The sequence below is a fragment of the Pleurodeles waltl genome, chromosome 11 (assembly GCF_031143425.1).
Source record: "Pleurodeles waltl isolate 20211129_DDA chromosome 11, aPleWal1.hap1.20221129, whole genome shotgun sequence".
Classification (NCBI taxonomy): domain Eukaryota; kingdom Metazoa; phylum Chordata; class Amphibia; order Caudata; family Salamandridae; genus Pleurodeles; species Pleurodeles waltl.
Window position 1 is genome coordinate 911,073,252 of NC_090450.1, and position 17,290 is coordinate 911,090,541.

At 43.2% G+C, this 17,290-nt stretch overlaps 1 protein-coding gene across 1 annotated transcript in view; it reads left to right on the top strand.

The window, feature by feature from the left end:
* VPS29 (VPS29 retromer complex component) overlaps positions 1-15,995 on the top strand; it is a 33,114-nt gene extending 17,119 nt beyond the window's left edge. The window contains exon 4 of the mRNA XM_069214872.1: positions 15,488-15,995. Coding sequence (XP_069070973.1) covers positions 15,488-15,605 — 118 coding nt within the window. The 3' untranslated portion in view covers positions 15,606-15,995. The remainder of the gene's footprint in view (positions 1-15,487) is intronic.
* The last annotated feature ends 1,295 nt before the right edge of the window (positions 15,996-17,290 follow it).

A 17,290-nucleotide genomic window follows, 5' to 3' on the forward strand; every position in this document is an offset into this window, starting at 1 on the left:
GCTTTTTGCTTTCTACCATTGTGACGCTTTTCCGCTTTTCTCTTCCTCCATCTTTCCTTTATGTCTCTTTTGCTCGCAGTAAATGCTTGAGGCAGAAAAATAAGTGCTGGCCCTCAAAAATAAGTGCTGGTGCTCCGCACTGGAAACAACCAGCACAAATTAAGCACTGATGAAGCTTGCGCTGCTGCTGTCCGATACATTTTGTTTGAGAGTAATTACACTGGTTCTGACTGTACTAGGTGTGTGTGTGTGTTTGTGTTTGGGAGTATGTCTGTCTCTGCTTTTGACCATATTGTGCCTGTTCTCATGCTTAACCCTTTCGATTCTGCCCCTCACCCCATCCGCACCCCTGCCAATAATATGCCTTTTTTTGGCTATTTGGGGGTAGTTCGGGCTTAGGCCTCCATAACTTTGTCCACATTAGCTATACACACCAAATCTGCATCCTTCTTTTCCCAACATCCTGGTGATTCTAAAGATAGCCAGTGTTTGTGATTACCCCTGAAGAAGACTGAGACATTAGCTAAAATATAGATACATTTTGCTTGTGTTCTTTTCCTTTTTTTTTGGAGAGGGGGACAAAATTACTGCAGAAGAAAGTGTCTTTTTTTTTTCTGGCTAATGTCATCAACAAAATGTTTGCAGTGCTAAAATCACAATTTTCCAGATTTCAGGAACAGGCATAAGTGATTCAGAAAAGCCCATTTTAAAATTGTTTTGGTGCTTTCAACCTCCTTCCAGTTTGTTGTGGAAACAGGTGTGAAACCAATGGTGAATCCCAGAAACCTATACATATCTGAAAACTAGACACAATTCTGAATTCAGCAAGGGGTCATTTGTGTAGATCCTTTAAGGTTTTCTCAAACAAACTAAGGGTCTCATTATGAGTGTGGCGGTCCAAGGACTGCCACATTCACGTTGATAGTTGGACTGCCTCACTCAGGTCAGCCTGACCACCCAATTACAACTTAGGCGAGGTGGACCCACATAAAGATCGCCGTCCCTGCAGGATCAAGATCCCAACGGGGTGAAAGCTGTCGGGCTTGCATCCAGCAATGGCTGCGCTGAACTCCGACCCACCTGGCTGATTACAACCCCACTTTCGGCCAGCCTTTTCATGGCCAGGACCCGTGCCGGGGACTGTGGGGGGTCCTCGACTTCCCAGCCCCATGGCATGGGCAGTGCAGGGGCCCCCCTACCAAGCACCTTCAGCATGAGCACTGTCTGCTTTGCAGCTAGTGTGCATTCTAAGGAGGCTGTAGCGCTAGGATATTGGCCTCGCCTCCCTTAAAGGAACTGAGGCCAATATCCTAGCACTGTTCCCATTGGTCAGCCCGGCGGGAATGCGTATTGCAATGTTCCCGATGGTCAGTCGGGCGGGAACATTGTAATATGCTCGAAGGGGGGAGGGGGTTTCACTGCCATGGTGGTGGCATCCTTCCTGTAACTTTGGCGGTCACGTGGTGGCATCGCCAAAGTCGTAATCGGGCTCCTAAGTGTTGAAATTAAAAATATGTTAAATTAGAAGGGAAAAATGAGCATATGTGACAATGTTTTATTTTGTAACTTCTCATCACAATGGCAGTTTTACAAAAGCTATATACCATTACATCGGCCAGGCCTAGTGCCTGCAACAGGAAATTCTCAAAACGCAAAATTAATATATCAAATATTTCCACGCAAAAGTGACCTGTATTTTGGAAAGTGGGTAGCTGTGGTTTTTGGGCCCTAGCTCAGCCGGCACCTTGGGAAACTTGGCACCTGTGTACATTTTTGAAAAACACCTAGGTGATTTCAGGATGGCGTGACCTGCGTGGCTCTTACCAGTTCATGTTACCCAGAATCCCTTGCAAACTTTGCCTGAAATCAAACATTTTCCTTATATTTCTGTGATGGAAACTTCCAGAATCCGCAGGAATCCACAAACGTGTGTGGATGGGCCTATTGCCAGTGATGGGAACTGTTTCCCTTTTTTGGGTGATGAGGGTAGGTCCATGCCAGACAGCCCCTACCCTTACAAATAAAAAACAAAAGGTAATCCCTGGTGTCTAATGGGCTTTCTGTCCCGTCCCAATCCTGAGGCAAAATGGGTAATTGCCCCCATCTGCCCCTGGGGAGGACGCAAAAAGACTGTTTCCTTATTTTTATGGGTTTGGGGGCATGGTGTTTAGTGGTTTTCTGCCCCCACTTTGGGTCACATTGGCCTCAAAATATGGCTGATCTAAACCGGGGGCAGAAAATTACCATAATAAAGCCCCCATAATGGAGAGCAACCCTTGCTGAAGGGGCCGCTCCCCCATCATATATTTTTAAAAATCCCTTGTGTATAGTGTAGTGGATACCTGCTTGGAGATCACCCACTTCGGCGATCCCCAAGAAAAAGTGTACTTGGGAGTTTCTTCCCTTTCCAACTGTACTTTTCCCGTGTGCTTCGAAGCTCGGGGGCTGAGATGTGCCACAGAGCACCAAAGCAGTGAAAGTGAAAGAAGCCGATCCACTGATTTCACTATCAATGTAATGATGTCAGCACGCCAAACGCACTGATCGTCATTAAAATGGGGAAAAAAAGCCTCAGCTCCCGAGGCCCAAAAAAAAGGAAATTCCTCTGCTGACTATGTGCGAGGAAGACTTGTAGCTGTCGGCACATGGCTGAAGACGAGCCGTCTTTTGCACAGGTGGTTAATAAAGCGCAAGAGAATCTTTTTACTTACCAAAAGCACAACATTGGGTTTGGTCCGTGCTTGTACTTGTTCCCTTGATTGCCTAACAGTTTGCTGTTTAGAGATGGGGAATAATGAGAAATGACCTAGAAAGTCTTTAGTCCACCTCAGTTTAGTTCATCATTCAAGACAGTGGTCCAGCAGGACTCATTTGTATTACTTTGCTTTCATACTTCATGGCTGGCATTTGCCAGCATAAGTATACAAACTAGCCACAAAAATGGCAGCATAATTCTATAAACTAGTCCCAAAATAGCAGCTTTGGATTGGTGCTCATGCAGCTGCTTTACTAAGTTACTTACTTGTGTTTTAAGTACGGAAGTGAATTTCTAGCGATCCTTTGAAAAATAAAATCAGTTTCCAGAGGAATGGTCATTTCTGGTAGTGCATATTGGATGAAGCAAGCATGTGTTTGAGATCTTACTCCATCGATCTTCCCCTTAGTAGTTTCTAAACCTTTGGCAACATGAACACTTGTGCCCTCCCTAAGTTACTGCTACAGTATATTACAGTACGTGACAGGGGTTCACAGGTAGAGTGGGTAAGTAAATCACTGTTGCCTTACACATGGATGAGAACACCCACACATAGATATAGTTGAGTACACACACCTATTGAGTGGTTTCCTGTACTTGGACTTTCCTACCATGGTTTGCAGATAATTCTCATTTCAAAATGCATTTGTCTGGCATCAGTTATTTGGTTCTATTTCCGTTGCCGTTTTCAGAGTTCTGAACTTCAAGCAAGGTTATCTTAGATGGCACTGTTTCTTTCTGTTGGGGGCTGTGAAATGGAAGACAGGGAGACTTGGGTGGAGGGTAAAAGTTGCATCTCAGTCACCCAGTTCATAGATGTGATGGAAAAATTGACTTATCAAAGAGGATATCTTACTTCTTGACTAGCACTTACAAATACACTTTGCCTTCCCCTTGCACTTCCCATTGGATTGGCCCATCTATAACCACTAAGAAATATCAATGTCATGTTTATCCTGTGACCGGCAGAGGCTCTTGGTGAAATGGGAAAGGCTGCCCATTTTCGTTCTTAGTTACAATTTTGGTAATAAAGCTGGTACTTATTCTTGTTGAACTAGGCCATTTTATATCCCAGCCTTCTGATTTTAGAAGTTTTGTCGATTCTCTCAAATAATATCTTGGTCCAGATTGCTGTGATAACCTTCGTTCTGCAGAACATGCAAATATTCAGTATTTAAGGATAATGAAGTAATTGTTGTTTTTTTTGTCGTTTTTTCTTTTGTTTTTTTTCTGTAGTAATATTTCTGGCCCTTGAAATTGATCAGCTCCAGCATAGCGGCTGCACTTATTTACATCCAGATCACATAGACTTAAAATCTCATTGCTAGCTTTACAACACTATCTCGTATTCCAGCCCTGTAATTCTCTTAAAGAGATGGATATCGATATATCCTTGCATGCCTCTTCTGCTGCATTCCTACGTGCACGAACTCCTCTCTTCCATAAAGTTGCAAAGCTAATTCATGTCCCAGCCTCGGATATTGCTAAGCTCTGGAACACCTTGATCCTGTGCTGTTGCTTCTGTTTTGAATGAAAAACTCAGTACATCAGAGGCGCTCTTTTTTAACTGTCCTTCACTCATTGTAGCTATTCTAATTCCCTATCACTGCAAAATATGTTTTAAGCTGAAGCGATCTGATTCACAGGGTTTTCCTTTCTGTAGAGCTATGGAAAAATAAAATTCACTCAAGCATAGGTAATTAGAGCGCTTCTTGAGGTACTTTATCTCTAAATTTTTAGGTTGTGGCTTAGATCCTAGCTCAGAGGGAGTTCTAGCAAGATATGTTGCCCATCCCTCTTTGAATAGTCTTGCCCTCACTATATTTATGTGGGGCTGTAGAATATTACTCCCAAGCAAATCAAGTATCATAAATAAGGAGATGCAGTGTTCAGACTGTTGGCCACAATTCCAAAGTGGAAAGTCAAAATCTATGTTCACTAGCCTTATGAGGAATTTAAAGACCCTTTTATAATAATTTGATGTTATCAGTTAAGTTTGTTTGACTTCATAATTATCCATGTGTCCCATGCTGGCTTTCTACTTATTGATTTGCAGTGTAGAGGGTGGATTGAACTTGGCTTAATGAAAATTTAAATTTACAGCAAGAAGGATGGCACAATATAGTGAATACCTTGTGTCCTTGTTTTTACTGAGCATCTCATTATAGGTCTTTTTTTTTTTATTCATATATGTTTTCATTCAGTGAATAATTAATCCAAGATATAAACATGCTTTGCATTACCATATGCAACAGCTGCAGGAAAAATACAGGCCTTAATTCCTTTCTGAAATTTTAGCAGTTCATACTCCTTGAGCATGGTTGTAGGCACCTTCTGGTGTTAAGCATCATGAAGGAAGAAACATCTTGCAAATTTCGCTCCAAGGACTTCCATGAAAAAAATGAGCAACCAGCTGGTTGTTTTATCTCAGCGCATTTCCTTGCTTGGTATATTTCTTGTAAATGAATGCATTTGAATAGCTCACTAAACTGCTTGACTGTCATGAATTGTTTATGGAAAGATTACTTGGATTGTCACTGCTGAAGCCCAATAGATAGTGCCTTCCAGCTAACGGGGAGCCTGAACAGAGAAGAGCCTTTGGTTCTTGCACATCCGTTTTGAAGATGTAGAGACGAGAACATTGTGTATCAGAAATGTATCACTGTACTTCTGCTTTTGTGGGAAAGACAAGGGAGCATACATTTTCCCACTCATCCCTCCAAACAATGCAGACTTCTGTACTGACCATTGATGACTTCGGAATACTGTCTGAAGTTCACTATCTTGAAATGGGAAGTGAAGTGGATTAAAAAAAGAGTTAATCTTGTATGTTAAAGTTAAGGATGCTATTGGTTTTCAGCTCATAAAGAATGATTTTAGTTGGAGCAGCCACTTCTCATCTGAGATAGGGTGCTGCTAAGATGGTCAGTCAACCTGGATAATCTTCTTAGCAGAAGACATCTTTCTACAGATATCATAGTTCTAGAAATGCGTTGCCTAGCCAGAGACAGCACGGCCTTGACAAGAAGCATTATATACTTTGAACATATGGGCTGTAGGAAGAGCTCTGCACACCACTTCAGCAGATTCTTTTTTTAAACATTTTTTAATTTACTTTTTTTATAAAGCGGTTCACAGCCTACTTGTCATGGAAATGATCGAGTTTTTGTGAAACAGATATTTACATGGTGCTCAAGTCCCAGCTGTGGTCACCCCTTCTAATCCCTTCTTTCTTTGTCTAGGCAGCATTAGGCTCAAATGAGCACAGATCCATGCCAAACAGCCAGATTCCTCTTCTACAGGGTTTGAGTTAAATTCCCTGTGTATGGCCCACCCCTCCATTTTACGTTTAGTGATTCCCAATCACAAGAGTGCTCTTTTATACCTATTGCTAATTGTATCCTCTTATGTGTGTAATGGAGCAATCCTGGGATTTCTGGGGAGACTCTAGCCCAGGATCTCCACCACCCCCGCCTAGAAGGGCCCAAGTACAGCGTAGCTCCAGAGCATATGTGAAAAATCTCCCTCATTGGTGTTGCACCAAAGGCATGAATATCCATTGTTTTACACAGCTTCATCCTTGTGATATTTCGATGGAGAAATTTCAGTTGAATAGCTTGAAATTGAGATCCCATGGCAGCCACCCTGGCAGATCACAGAGCCTAATGCCAATAATATTAATTGAGTAAACCTAGATCCCTAACCCATGTCTCCTTCAGGTGGTCAAATGTATCCGGCGTGTGAATAACCAGTGACTTACAGGTGAGAGCTATTTTATGATCTGTAAGATTATTCACTAACACCTTGGCCTCTAGTGGACTATATTTTGGGAGTACTTCCAGTTCAGATATGTTTGGGTTAGCTCATGCCTAAACTGCAATTATTGATTACATTGACTGTAGTGGAGATCAAATTCCCTGTTTAATTTAGAGAAGAAATTCATAGCGGCCGTAAGAGGGAGGTCACCTAGTTTATTAGTCTAATTAACACAACTTTATGAACACTGTGACATCATGCTTTTATTATGCATGCTGTTATCTTTTGGTTTCTGTTTTGTGTCTAAAACCAATAAAAAAGAATACCAATAAATCCGTTCATCTAAAACCAGGCAGATCGATCAACTGCCGAAGCCAGGTGTCTGCACACAGGAGGGGTGTACCTTGTCAAACGATGGGGCCAGGTTCCAAGTGTGTCGCCCCAAATCTTAAGGACCACTTTCGTGGCCAGAGGGAGCTCCTGTGAAATTGTACCCCTATACATGAAGTGGGAGAGTTGAGCTTCATGCATCGCTCATCCCTCAGATGTGTATGACAGGTCACCACACCACCACTTGTTCAAGATTAAAAGGTGTGACGTACTGTAATAAGACCTAATATCTGGTGTTGCCAAAACCCCATCAAACATAGATTTAAAACATCTAGGGCCTAATTAAGAGTATGGAGGTCCTAGGACTGCCAGACTTGCAGTGGCTGTCGGACAACTGTGACTGTGGCGGTCTAACTGCCACATCATGAGGTTGGTGGGCAGACCCCCACCAACATATCGCCATCTCTGCCAGGATCTCAGATCCTGATGGGCTGACAGTGGTGCAGGTTGTAATCAGCCAGGGCGGCGCTGATATCCACACCACCCTGCTGATTACAACCTTGTTCAAAGGCTGTTCTACCGATATGAAAAGGCTGGCGGAGAACAAGTGCTGGCATCCCCCCTGCCCAGCAGCCTCAAAATGCACGCTGTCTGCTGTGCAGACCATGTGCATTTCAGGCACTGGTGCCCCCTGTGTGCAACAGCATTGCCGCCAGCTCTATTATGAGCCGGGGACAATGTTGCAGCACCTTTCCCACTGGGCTGATGGGTGGGAACTTTTGTTCCCACCCGTCAGCCCAGTGGGAAAGTTGTTATAGGGCTAACGGGGAGGTCGCCAGTATGGAGGCGGCCACTGTGTCGGGAGTTTGGCAGTCCGGTGTTCCCATCCGCCAAACTCCTAATCGGCCCCTGAGCTAGCGGGAATCTGGGGGGGGGCAGACTGTTCTAGATAAAGGCCCACAGTAGTGCATCGAAGCAGCCAAAGAAAGCTCTGGAGATTGGATACTGAAAGGGTTAAAGTTGGTAAAGCAGGCATGGGAGGGACATCATCTTAAAGATAGCCAATCGGCTCAAACAGAATAAAGGAAGAGAAGCACAGAACTTGAAGTCTTTCATTAATCTGTTGAGTTGTGGCAGCAGGTTCCGGTCCTGTATTCTTTCTCAGTGTGCTATCACCTATATACCCAGGTATCGAAACCCATAGGTGACAATGTGCAGGTCTTTGGCCTAGGGTGTACTGGGGGGCACCTCCCACTGGTATATCAGTGGTTTTAATATTTTGACCTAGAGTGCAGAGAAACTTCCAAACACAATCCGGGTTTGTAGGACTCGCTGGCCAGACCACAGTAGTTCATCCAGGAAGATAAGGATCTCGTCTGCATACAGAACAATACTGTTTTGCGTCCCCGGGACCTCTCACACAGGCAGCAGGTCACAAACATTTCACGAGCAGGTCATTGGCTAGGGCGAAGAGCAGGGGTGCTAGCAGGCATCTCTACTCTGTTACCCTCTCTGTCAGGAAGTGCATAGATACTGCTCCACCTATCTGGACCCGAGCAGATAAGGTCTTGTATAGCAGTTGCACACAAACAATGTACCAGGGTCCCAGATTCATCCCAGTCAGCAAGGCAAACAGACATTCCTAACACCCTACTAGCCCCCCCCCTGCCAAGTCATAAGGTTTGCCTATGTCAACAAGTAGCAGCACCTGGTCCCCAAGCATTCTGTCCACCAAAGTTTTTGCATTTTGTACTTTCGGAATGTTGTGCCTGTTGGCTCACAGGGACATAAAGCCTGATTGATCACAGTCAACTAAAGAGCCTACCACTGTCGTCAGCCGGTTCTCGAGGACCTTAACCAGAGCTTTACATTTGCATTGAGAAGAGATATAGGTTGGTAGGAATCGCACCAAGGTCTGACTTCGGGAGAACAACTGGTGGGAATAGTCCCACCTCCCAGGCTCCTTGGAAACGGGCAGTTCATGCGCCAAGGTGTGACCATGAGGCCTTAAAAAAAATAATTCCACAGCAAAACCGTTTCGTTCCGGGAGTTCAACAGATTTAAAATTGATCCAGAGCCTAACCCAGTTCCTCCACCGTGACTTCAGCCTCAAGCAAAGCTTTCTCTTCAGCATTCAGATTATGGGTAGCGAGGTTGTTCAAAAAGGAGATCAAGTCAGCCAGTTCAGGATATTGGAGTGGGTGCACAGTTTGGTGTAATATGTCACAAATCTATGAACGAAAGGGAGATCCCTGCAAACCGCACCACTGTTTTCACCTATAATATAAGTGACTTGGCCCATTGCTGCATGAGTTGAGCAAAGCCAGGATAGCCTTGTTCCCCCCCCCCCCCCACCACCCCCCCGTTGGTAAACGTGTCTCTGACTAGCGAGCCACATGGTTCATGCCTCATGCAGCGGGACCTGTTGAAAAAACAATTGTGACTGTATTAAGTCACAGAGAAGAGATGGATCGTGAGATGTGAGGTACTGCCACTATATTCAAAATGCGCACCTCTAAGTCTTTGACCCCTGTTGGCATCTACAGTTTCAGCCTGTACAGCAACTGATGATCCCACCTTAAAGGGTGGTATTGAAAGCTTCCCACAGTGTCCCTGGGGAGGTGACCAAATCTACATTTGGGGTGAAGTAAGCATCTATGGCTTCCTGGAGAAAATCTCTGAATTCTGGAGCCGCTGGCATCCAGACTCTGAAACACCAGCCTCTCCTGCCGACACCCATAGCAGTCATGAACTGCATCTCCATTGGCAATTGATATGAAAGTCCCCGAATGAGCATGCAAAAGTCATCCCAAATGCCTACCCCCCCCCCCCCCCCCACCTCCCTTTTCAAGCCAGAAGTTGGGGAACACCATGACTCCGAAAGGACTGTACATCCAGGTGTCCAGTATGCAGGTGCTCTAAGGAATGCTCTGTCAGCAGAATTGAATATGTAAGCAGTGAATTGTCTGGGTGGGGCCCCCCAGGCGGTAGCCTGGAAACTAAGAATCTATGGGCTCTTTCCATTAGAAAGCATGCAGAGATGTCCTTTGCTGGTACCCAGGATTTTAGCTTATTTGTGATGAACAGAGTTGGGTTGTAGTCCTCCTAGCCCTTTAGAATCTCAACAAAACGGAGATTGTTTTGCCTCAGCTCCCTGCAGCGTCATCTGCATGAACCTCAAGTTGATCGGCAGTCCTCTGATGAGACGTGATTTTGGTTTGGCAAGTGTGCAACGAGTCTGCAATATCCATGGTCCTTCTCTTGGCCTCCTTGACCTTTATCCGTAGTTTTCCACAGTTCTTGGTCAAGCAGAGAACGCTGCGTTTGCTAATGTTTTCCTCCAAGGTAAATCTTGAGTCTTGGATGACTTTCAGAATCGATGTATGAAATGTATCAGGGTCTTTTGGCTGTGACCCTCATCCCTGAGAATGCCTATCCGGGGCTGGGGTTGGCTTAATGAATTTGTAAATCTTCTTTTGTGAAGATGAAGCCTGATGTTTATTCTTCCCCTTGGTAAGCACTAAACCGAGGTTGTGGGAAATCAAAAATGGAAGGACCACCCTCCCTACTTGGCTTGTTATACTTGACCAGAGGCCCAATTACCTAACCAAGGTGACACAGGTAGGGATCAAACTTTGGCGTAAGGCCCACCAGCGTATGGGACTGTGGGGTACTCTTACGGAAATTACACCTTTCTGGCATGGGACAATTCTCTGGAAGGTGGCCCAATTGGAAGGCTTCGGGAGATGGGACCTGATGGGGGTTACATTATTAGGAGACGTAATAAATGGAACCCATTTAAAATCCTTTCAAGAATTGCATCACACCCAGTTTTATAAATACCTGCAGTTAAGACATGCTCTACTGCCTTATGTCCGGTCCTTGACAACGCTACCTGAATTCCCACCCTTGGAGCGCAAGCTCTTGCAGGGAGATATGGGAGCTCACAATACATCCAGGATTTATCACTCTTTGATTAATAGCCCACACAGTGGATGCTCAGAAACAGTCCTGGTAAAAGGATAATATAATCTTGGATGATGATGACTGGGCAGAGGCAGTGCGGTCGCCCGTGAGATGGCTATTTCAGCATGCTTAGGCATGATACAATTGAAATATCTCCATAGGGCATATTCAATAAGGCCGCGCCTTTGGCACGTGGGTGTGATAGCCTCACCGCAATGCCTTCGGTGTCAAGGGTCAGAAGGCACATTTATACACTCCGTGAGAGAGTACTCCACACTGAAATCATTCTGGGAAGGGGTTATGGAATGTCTTAGAACAGTCTTACACTTGACCCCAAATTAGTACTTCTACACGTGGCTGAGGGAGTTTGGGGAAATAGATATCAGCATGCATTATTGCTGCTGGGCCTCACCACAGCAAAGAGGGACATCGCAAGAGCAGGGAAAGCAGTGTTGCCCCCTGTATTGAGTGTTTGGAAACATGGCTTGGACCACTGTATGGGTCTAGTGATACCTATATATCCAGCATGGGCTGCCCATACAATCATTCTAAGATTTGGCAAAATTGGGTGGACTATAAGGGCATTCTCTTACCCCCCGTACGGTCTCCTCTATCAGACACTGATGTACTTACTGACTGTTGCTGTGCAGTAAATATACCATATGTATGTGTTAAAAAAAAAAATAAAAAAAAAACTTTTCTGTACAAGATGCGCTGGAGAAGTGGGGGGGGGGAATGGGGTCGGCAGGGGAAGTTTAGAAATGTTAATCCTTTGCATGGTAATGTAAATCTGCGCTATTATTGTCTGGCTTCGGCTGGAAGGTGTTGGACATGCAATAAAATGTTATGAGAAAAAAAAAACTGAAGGACTGCAAAGCAGAGCTGAGATTCCACAGTCTACTTGTACCTCCGACCCCCCACACCACCTTTTTACAGGTAGACAATCGTCGATATGGTGGTGTAGACAATGGAGGGGACTCAAAGGGCACCCAGACACTTGTTGCTCAAATATAGACTGTCTCTTTGGGACCCTCCTAGCCATGGCTTCCATCAGATGTGGAGTGTCACTAAAACACTCATTGCTACAACCATTTGGTAGAAGACAGGTGTAGAAAGTTTCTGAGCAAACACAACTTGAGAAAGATGCTAGTCCCAAAACTCCCAGTTTGGATTTCTAAGAAAAGCCCAGAGTCCATCAGAGTTGCTCAGATGCCCAGCTTACAGAGATTGCAAAACTGAGTGACCTGCTGAACGTACTTTATCACCAATTAATTTCCCCCAAAAAACTGTGTATTTATTATGTGTTGGCAGAATGAAAGTACGGAAGTGGATCAATGCTGCCAGCAGTAGGTGAAGTACTATAGGAGACAAGGCCAACTTGTTTGTTTCTTTGTAAAAGTTTGATTTCGATCTCCAGGATCATAAAAACATCATTTTAAAAAGGCATGGATGCAACAACAAAGTAATAAAAGAGCATAATAGAATGTATTAGACAACACATTCATTTGCACTGTACATGTGGTGCAGCGGTCAGTGTTTCACCACTTCAAATCACTTTATAAACTTCTAATTGGATTATTCAATAAATCCATCTTAAAAAAACATCTCTGACACAGATCGCGGTACCATTAGGCACGTTATAAAACTACTATATAAATATCAAATCAAATAAAAAGCATGTGATAACACTCGCAAAAATCAGTTAAGAAGTTAAACCAAACCTACATTTGTAAGAATACAAAGATTCTTTATGATTTATGGGGTTGGTTCCCCAGTATTTTCCACGGAACTAAAGGAGGGGCAGAACCGCTTCCCTTATAGTAAAAAATGCTTTAACTATCCCTTGTCTTGAAGGCACTTGGAGCGCCAAATTCATACAGACATAAGATATTTCGAAATGGCAAAAACCATCACGCTGCTGGTATCTGTACTAAGAATTCGAAATGCCTCCAACTACTTTACAGTTGCCAGATTCTTGCAAAGAGGAGCTATCCATTTAGCTCTTTGAGAAACGTACGAAGGGCAAACAAATAATATGTGAGTAAGCAACTTTGGTGCTCCCACACAAGCTGGGCATAAGTCGTCCCTTACTGCTGAATCTGATCATTTACTACAAATAGCCTTTGTCGGTAATGATTTATACCTAAACTGGATGTACAATTTGCATGCAAGGGAGGGCACTATTTCATCAATTGTAGACTCATTCCTGGGGAATGGTTTACAATCTAAAACCTCACTGGTTAGTGTACCATGGCATCTGGTTACATTGTTGAACTGCCACAGTATCCCCAGTAGACACTCTTCAGACCAGCTTTTGAGACTGAGCATAGGTCGTCTAGAGAAAACCTTCTCTTAATCCTACTCTGTAGGGTTCATGGGCTGGAGAAGACCATAGCCCATGCCAATAAGTCACAGTTCTACATTCTACCTTCTCTAATATTCTCCTTTGGGCCAGGTCCAAAAAAACGTCCCTATTAGAGTACTCTCAGGGAGTCCCAAAAGTGATCTTAAGAACTTATTTTCGACTTTTGACAGTATTTGAATGTTCCCACTTCCCCGGATTTCTGAGCCATACATAGCAGCTCCTGAGGCCTTCACATTATATATATTTCTAGGGCTGGTGCATCCCTCATTAAAGTGGTCCTTTAAAAAAAAAAAATTGACTGTTTGCCGTCTCGTAAGTTAATAGTGAGTGTGTTTTTTGAAGTTGCAAATTCAAGTTCAAATTAGGCATTAGTCTTTTCCTCAAGTAGTCGAAACTAGACACCTGTTCAATTACATTATTTTCTACAGACATTTGTACCTTCTTCATTTTCTTATGTGCTGTGTGTCTGACTCCCATAAATTCAGTCTTCAAACTGTTTACTTCAAGCACCTCGCTCTTCACCGAAGGCATTAAAGTCACAGCTGCTGCAACCCCCAGGGAGATTTTGATAACAAAAGTGTGTCGTCCTTAAAAGTAAGGCGGGCACCCAGCAACCATCCACTTTTGGTGAATCACACCCATGTCTACCCATTTAATGTACAAGGAGAACAGAGTTGGAGCAAAGGCACAGCCCTGGCTGACTCCATGGTCTATCCTGAAGGGTTCCGTTAACTAGCTTTGCTTCCCCAGTCTGACTCTGGCACAGTTTTCTGAGTGCAGCTATATTAAAATATCCAACAGGATTGCACGTATGCCCATCCCTTCGAGCACCCTCCACAGCTTACCCCTTGGTACTAGGTCAAAAGCAGCACGGAAGTCGACAAAGGGAACATAAAGTTTGCCTCTGCCAATCACTGATATGTTTGAGTAAATACTATTGAACCGAAACACTTGATCAGATGTGCTAATATTACTCCAAAAACCGACCTTCAGATCTGATAAGACACTATTAGTTTGCATCCAGTCGTGTAACTGGACCAGTACCTGCTTGCAAATGATTTTTTGCAATGCGTCAGTCGGACTAAATGATCTGTAATGGGCTGGAACGTTGCATTGCCCCTTTTTATATATTGGAATAATGTCGGCCAACTTCCAAGAAGGAGGAAGCTCCATTCCCTGTAGGATTGCGTTAGAGATTACATTTCTATATAGACCTCAAACCTCCAAGTGGGCCATATACAGATCATTTGGGATCATATCTGGGCCTGGGGCTTTAGATGCATGGTAGGATTTTATAGCCCTGCGGTTTCGCTTAAGTCAAATTCCTGTCGTTTTAATTCACTGGATTCAAGAACATAAGGCGATTCATTCCCTTCTCTTCCCTACCTGGCTCTCCATTAAAAGAGTATATGCTGCCGAAATGCATGCCCACTCCTGTGAAGCCAACTCATGTAGGAGGCCGTCGCTGTCTAACTTTGAAGTTGAACTCTTAAGTTTAATGGCACATTCCTACTTATGACAACACAACGTTAAAGCTAAGAGGGGACCCGAGGAATTACATGGGTTATTGTATTTTTAATAATCCTTGGCTGGGGCTAGTGGGTGCTGCCTAAAAAGATTTAACACTGGGGCTGGAAATACAGGCAGTATGTGCCTCAATTCGACCCACGTTTTTTTGGACAGGTCTTGTTCACTAGCATGCAGCTGTGTTTCATGCTCGGTATCTGAAATGTTCGTCAAAAATAGAATAATGCTGCCCATGCACAAATGGCAGAAACTTGTTTATTTTACATTTCTGCAAATCGTGATACAAATGTGATAGTTCTCTTGTGAATTATTTCCCTTTAATTCACATCAAAATTTCAGATTCACTGACCCACTGCCATTGAGAGGAGATATTGCATGGAACTAGGTTGATGACCTTAGAATGTGGAAATCTGGTTCTAATCCTAGCTTTGATACTTAACACATTTTGTGCATATGACATCATTGCTACGTGCCTCCAAATTGGAAACCTGTGTAATGTAAAATACCATCTTATTTGCATGCTATTATCTCCAGCTGCAATAGTTAATCTCGGTACTACTACCTTATTGTGCTATGTAAAGAATTTCATGTTTAGGATGTTTGGGCAGCAGTTAACATTCTTCTCTTAAGTGCTCCGTAATGCTGAAGATTTGTTTTGTGTGTTCACCGCAAATACTGAAAGTATGAAAAAATAATATTCATTGAAATATTTAGTGGAGCATACAAGTTAATATGATTACCTAATTATGTATGTGTATTATAGTGATCACATTTTATTTCTTTTCTAGCAACATTATACCGTCCTTCGTTTTGATGGACATCCAGGCATCCACAGTTGTCACTTACGTGTACCAACTTATTGGAGATGACGTGAAAGTAGAAAGAATCGAATATAAGAAGTCCTAAAGCAAGCCTATTGGTGTTTTTTTTTCTGTTTTTATTTCTCGTTTCTTTTACCACTCAAATCAAGGAAACTCACCTTTTTATTGTTTGTGAACAATTGTAACATTTCTGGTAGCATATTCCATTGTAAACTAACTCATTTGCAAACATAATTATGTATGTTTCTGTAAACTACATAGCAGTGTTTTATTAGTTTACAATAACTTTCCAAAAGGTGTGCCACAGAGCGAAGATGGCTATGTATAAAATGTCTGTCCTGTAAATATCTTAAATATTACCTCTGTCATTTGTAACTAACAAAATGAAATAGGTGTGCATGAACAGATGGCTCTTATCTTGTTTCTGCATACGCCAGTACACCCTCCATGCCACAATAAAATACATAATTTCTCACTTAGTTTATCGTGTTATTTTCTTTCAAGCTACTCTTCATAGATCCAGGTAGGAAGACCTGTTAAAAGGTATGAATTCAGCTACATTCCAGACTCAACTTCAGAGAATCAACATGCATTTTTTTGTCAAGATAGTTCGGAACATTACGGCAGTAATGCAATTTATTTTTCAGACATGTTTCTAGACTACCTTGTATTTCTGATAGAGGGCAGAATACCCGCTACTGTGCCTGCCATGCTTTCTGCAGCTCCAGGTCTCCATTTCTTCTGATTCCGAGGTTGAGCAAAAATCTTTGAATGCCACTAGACTCGTCACTTATACGTTAAGGTGGAAATATTCATTTTACTCAGGTAATTAGTTGACTCTTCTTTAGCTAGTAGTTTCGCACTACTGTTATCAGGCTTAGTGCCTCCACGTTAGTTGATACACACAGGGTTGTAACTGGATTTACAAGTGGTTGATTTGCAATAATGTATGGCCTTGAAGAAGCAAATAATTCCCACAACATGCGTTGGCCAGGGATTTGATACTAATAAGAGAGATATTATAGATTATGGATTGAATCTGAGAATTACACCCCTCTCCTTTCCTATCGAATAAATTAAAACTGCACCTGAATTCAGGTTTTGCTCTTACACAAGGTAAGACACTCCCTTTAGTGATAGATTAAAATGTACACAACTGAAAGTATGAAGAAACAAGCACATTTATTTCTGATAAAGTCTTCAGACTGCAGATCCTTCACCTTGTGAATATGCTCAGACGTCAGATTGGATCCTGAATCTTTAGTAGCAGATCTCTCGCGTGTCCGTATGTGGCATCTTGTGGCTCCATGACAGATCTGGCCCACCCTGGATATGGCATTGTAGCCCCTAAATATGCCCCAGCTCTGTGCACTTATACCAGTTCCCTTTCTTTCCATGGCTGCCGACGTGTATAAAGAGCTTCAGCATCTTGCCATACCCCACTGATCTTTTCCCTCAAAAACTTTACAGTGTGTAGCATGACACCCCTTAAAACAGCAGGATTCAGATTGTGTTGTGCCTGTAAATTACAGATGTCAGTCACTGACACCCACGAAGACTATCTTATGTTCCTTAGCACCAAACAGGACTAGAAGTCGCGCTGTGTTAAAATGAATAAGAAGGCCATTTGGAGGTCGGTAAACTGAACTCAAAAAGTAAAAGATGCAATCTTCCCATGAGTGGTCATCGTCAAGACTGCGGGGTTCTGGTAAGGCCAGGAAATCCCACAAGAAAAAATAAATAAAAATCCAAGCATGGGTCCCCTTCATC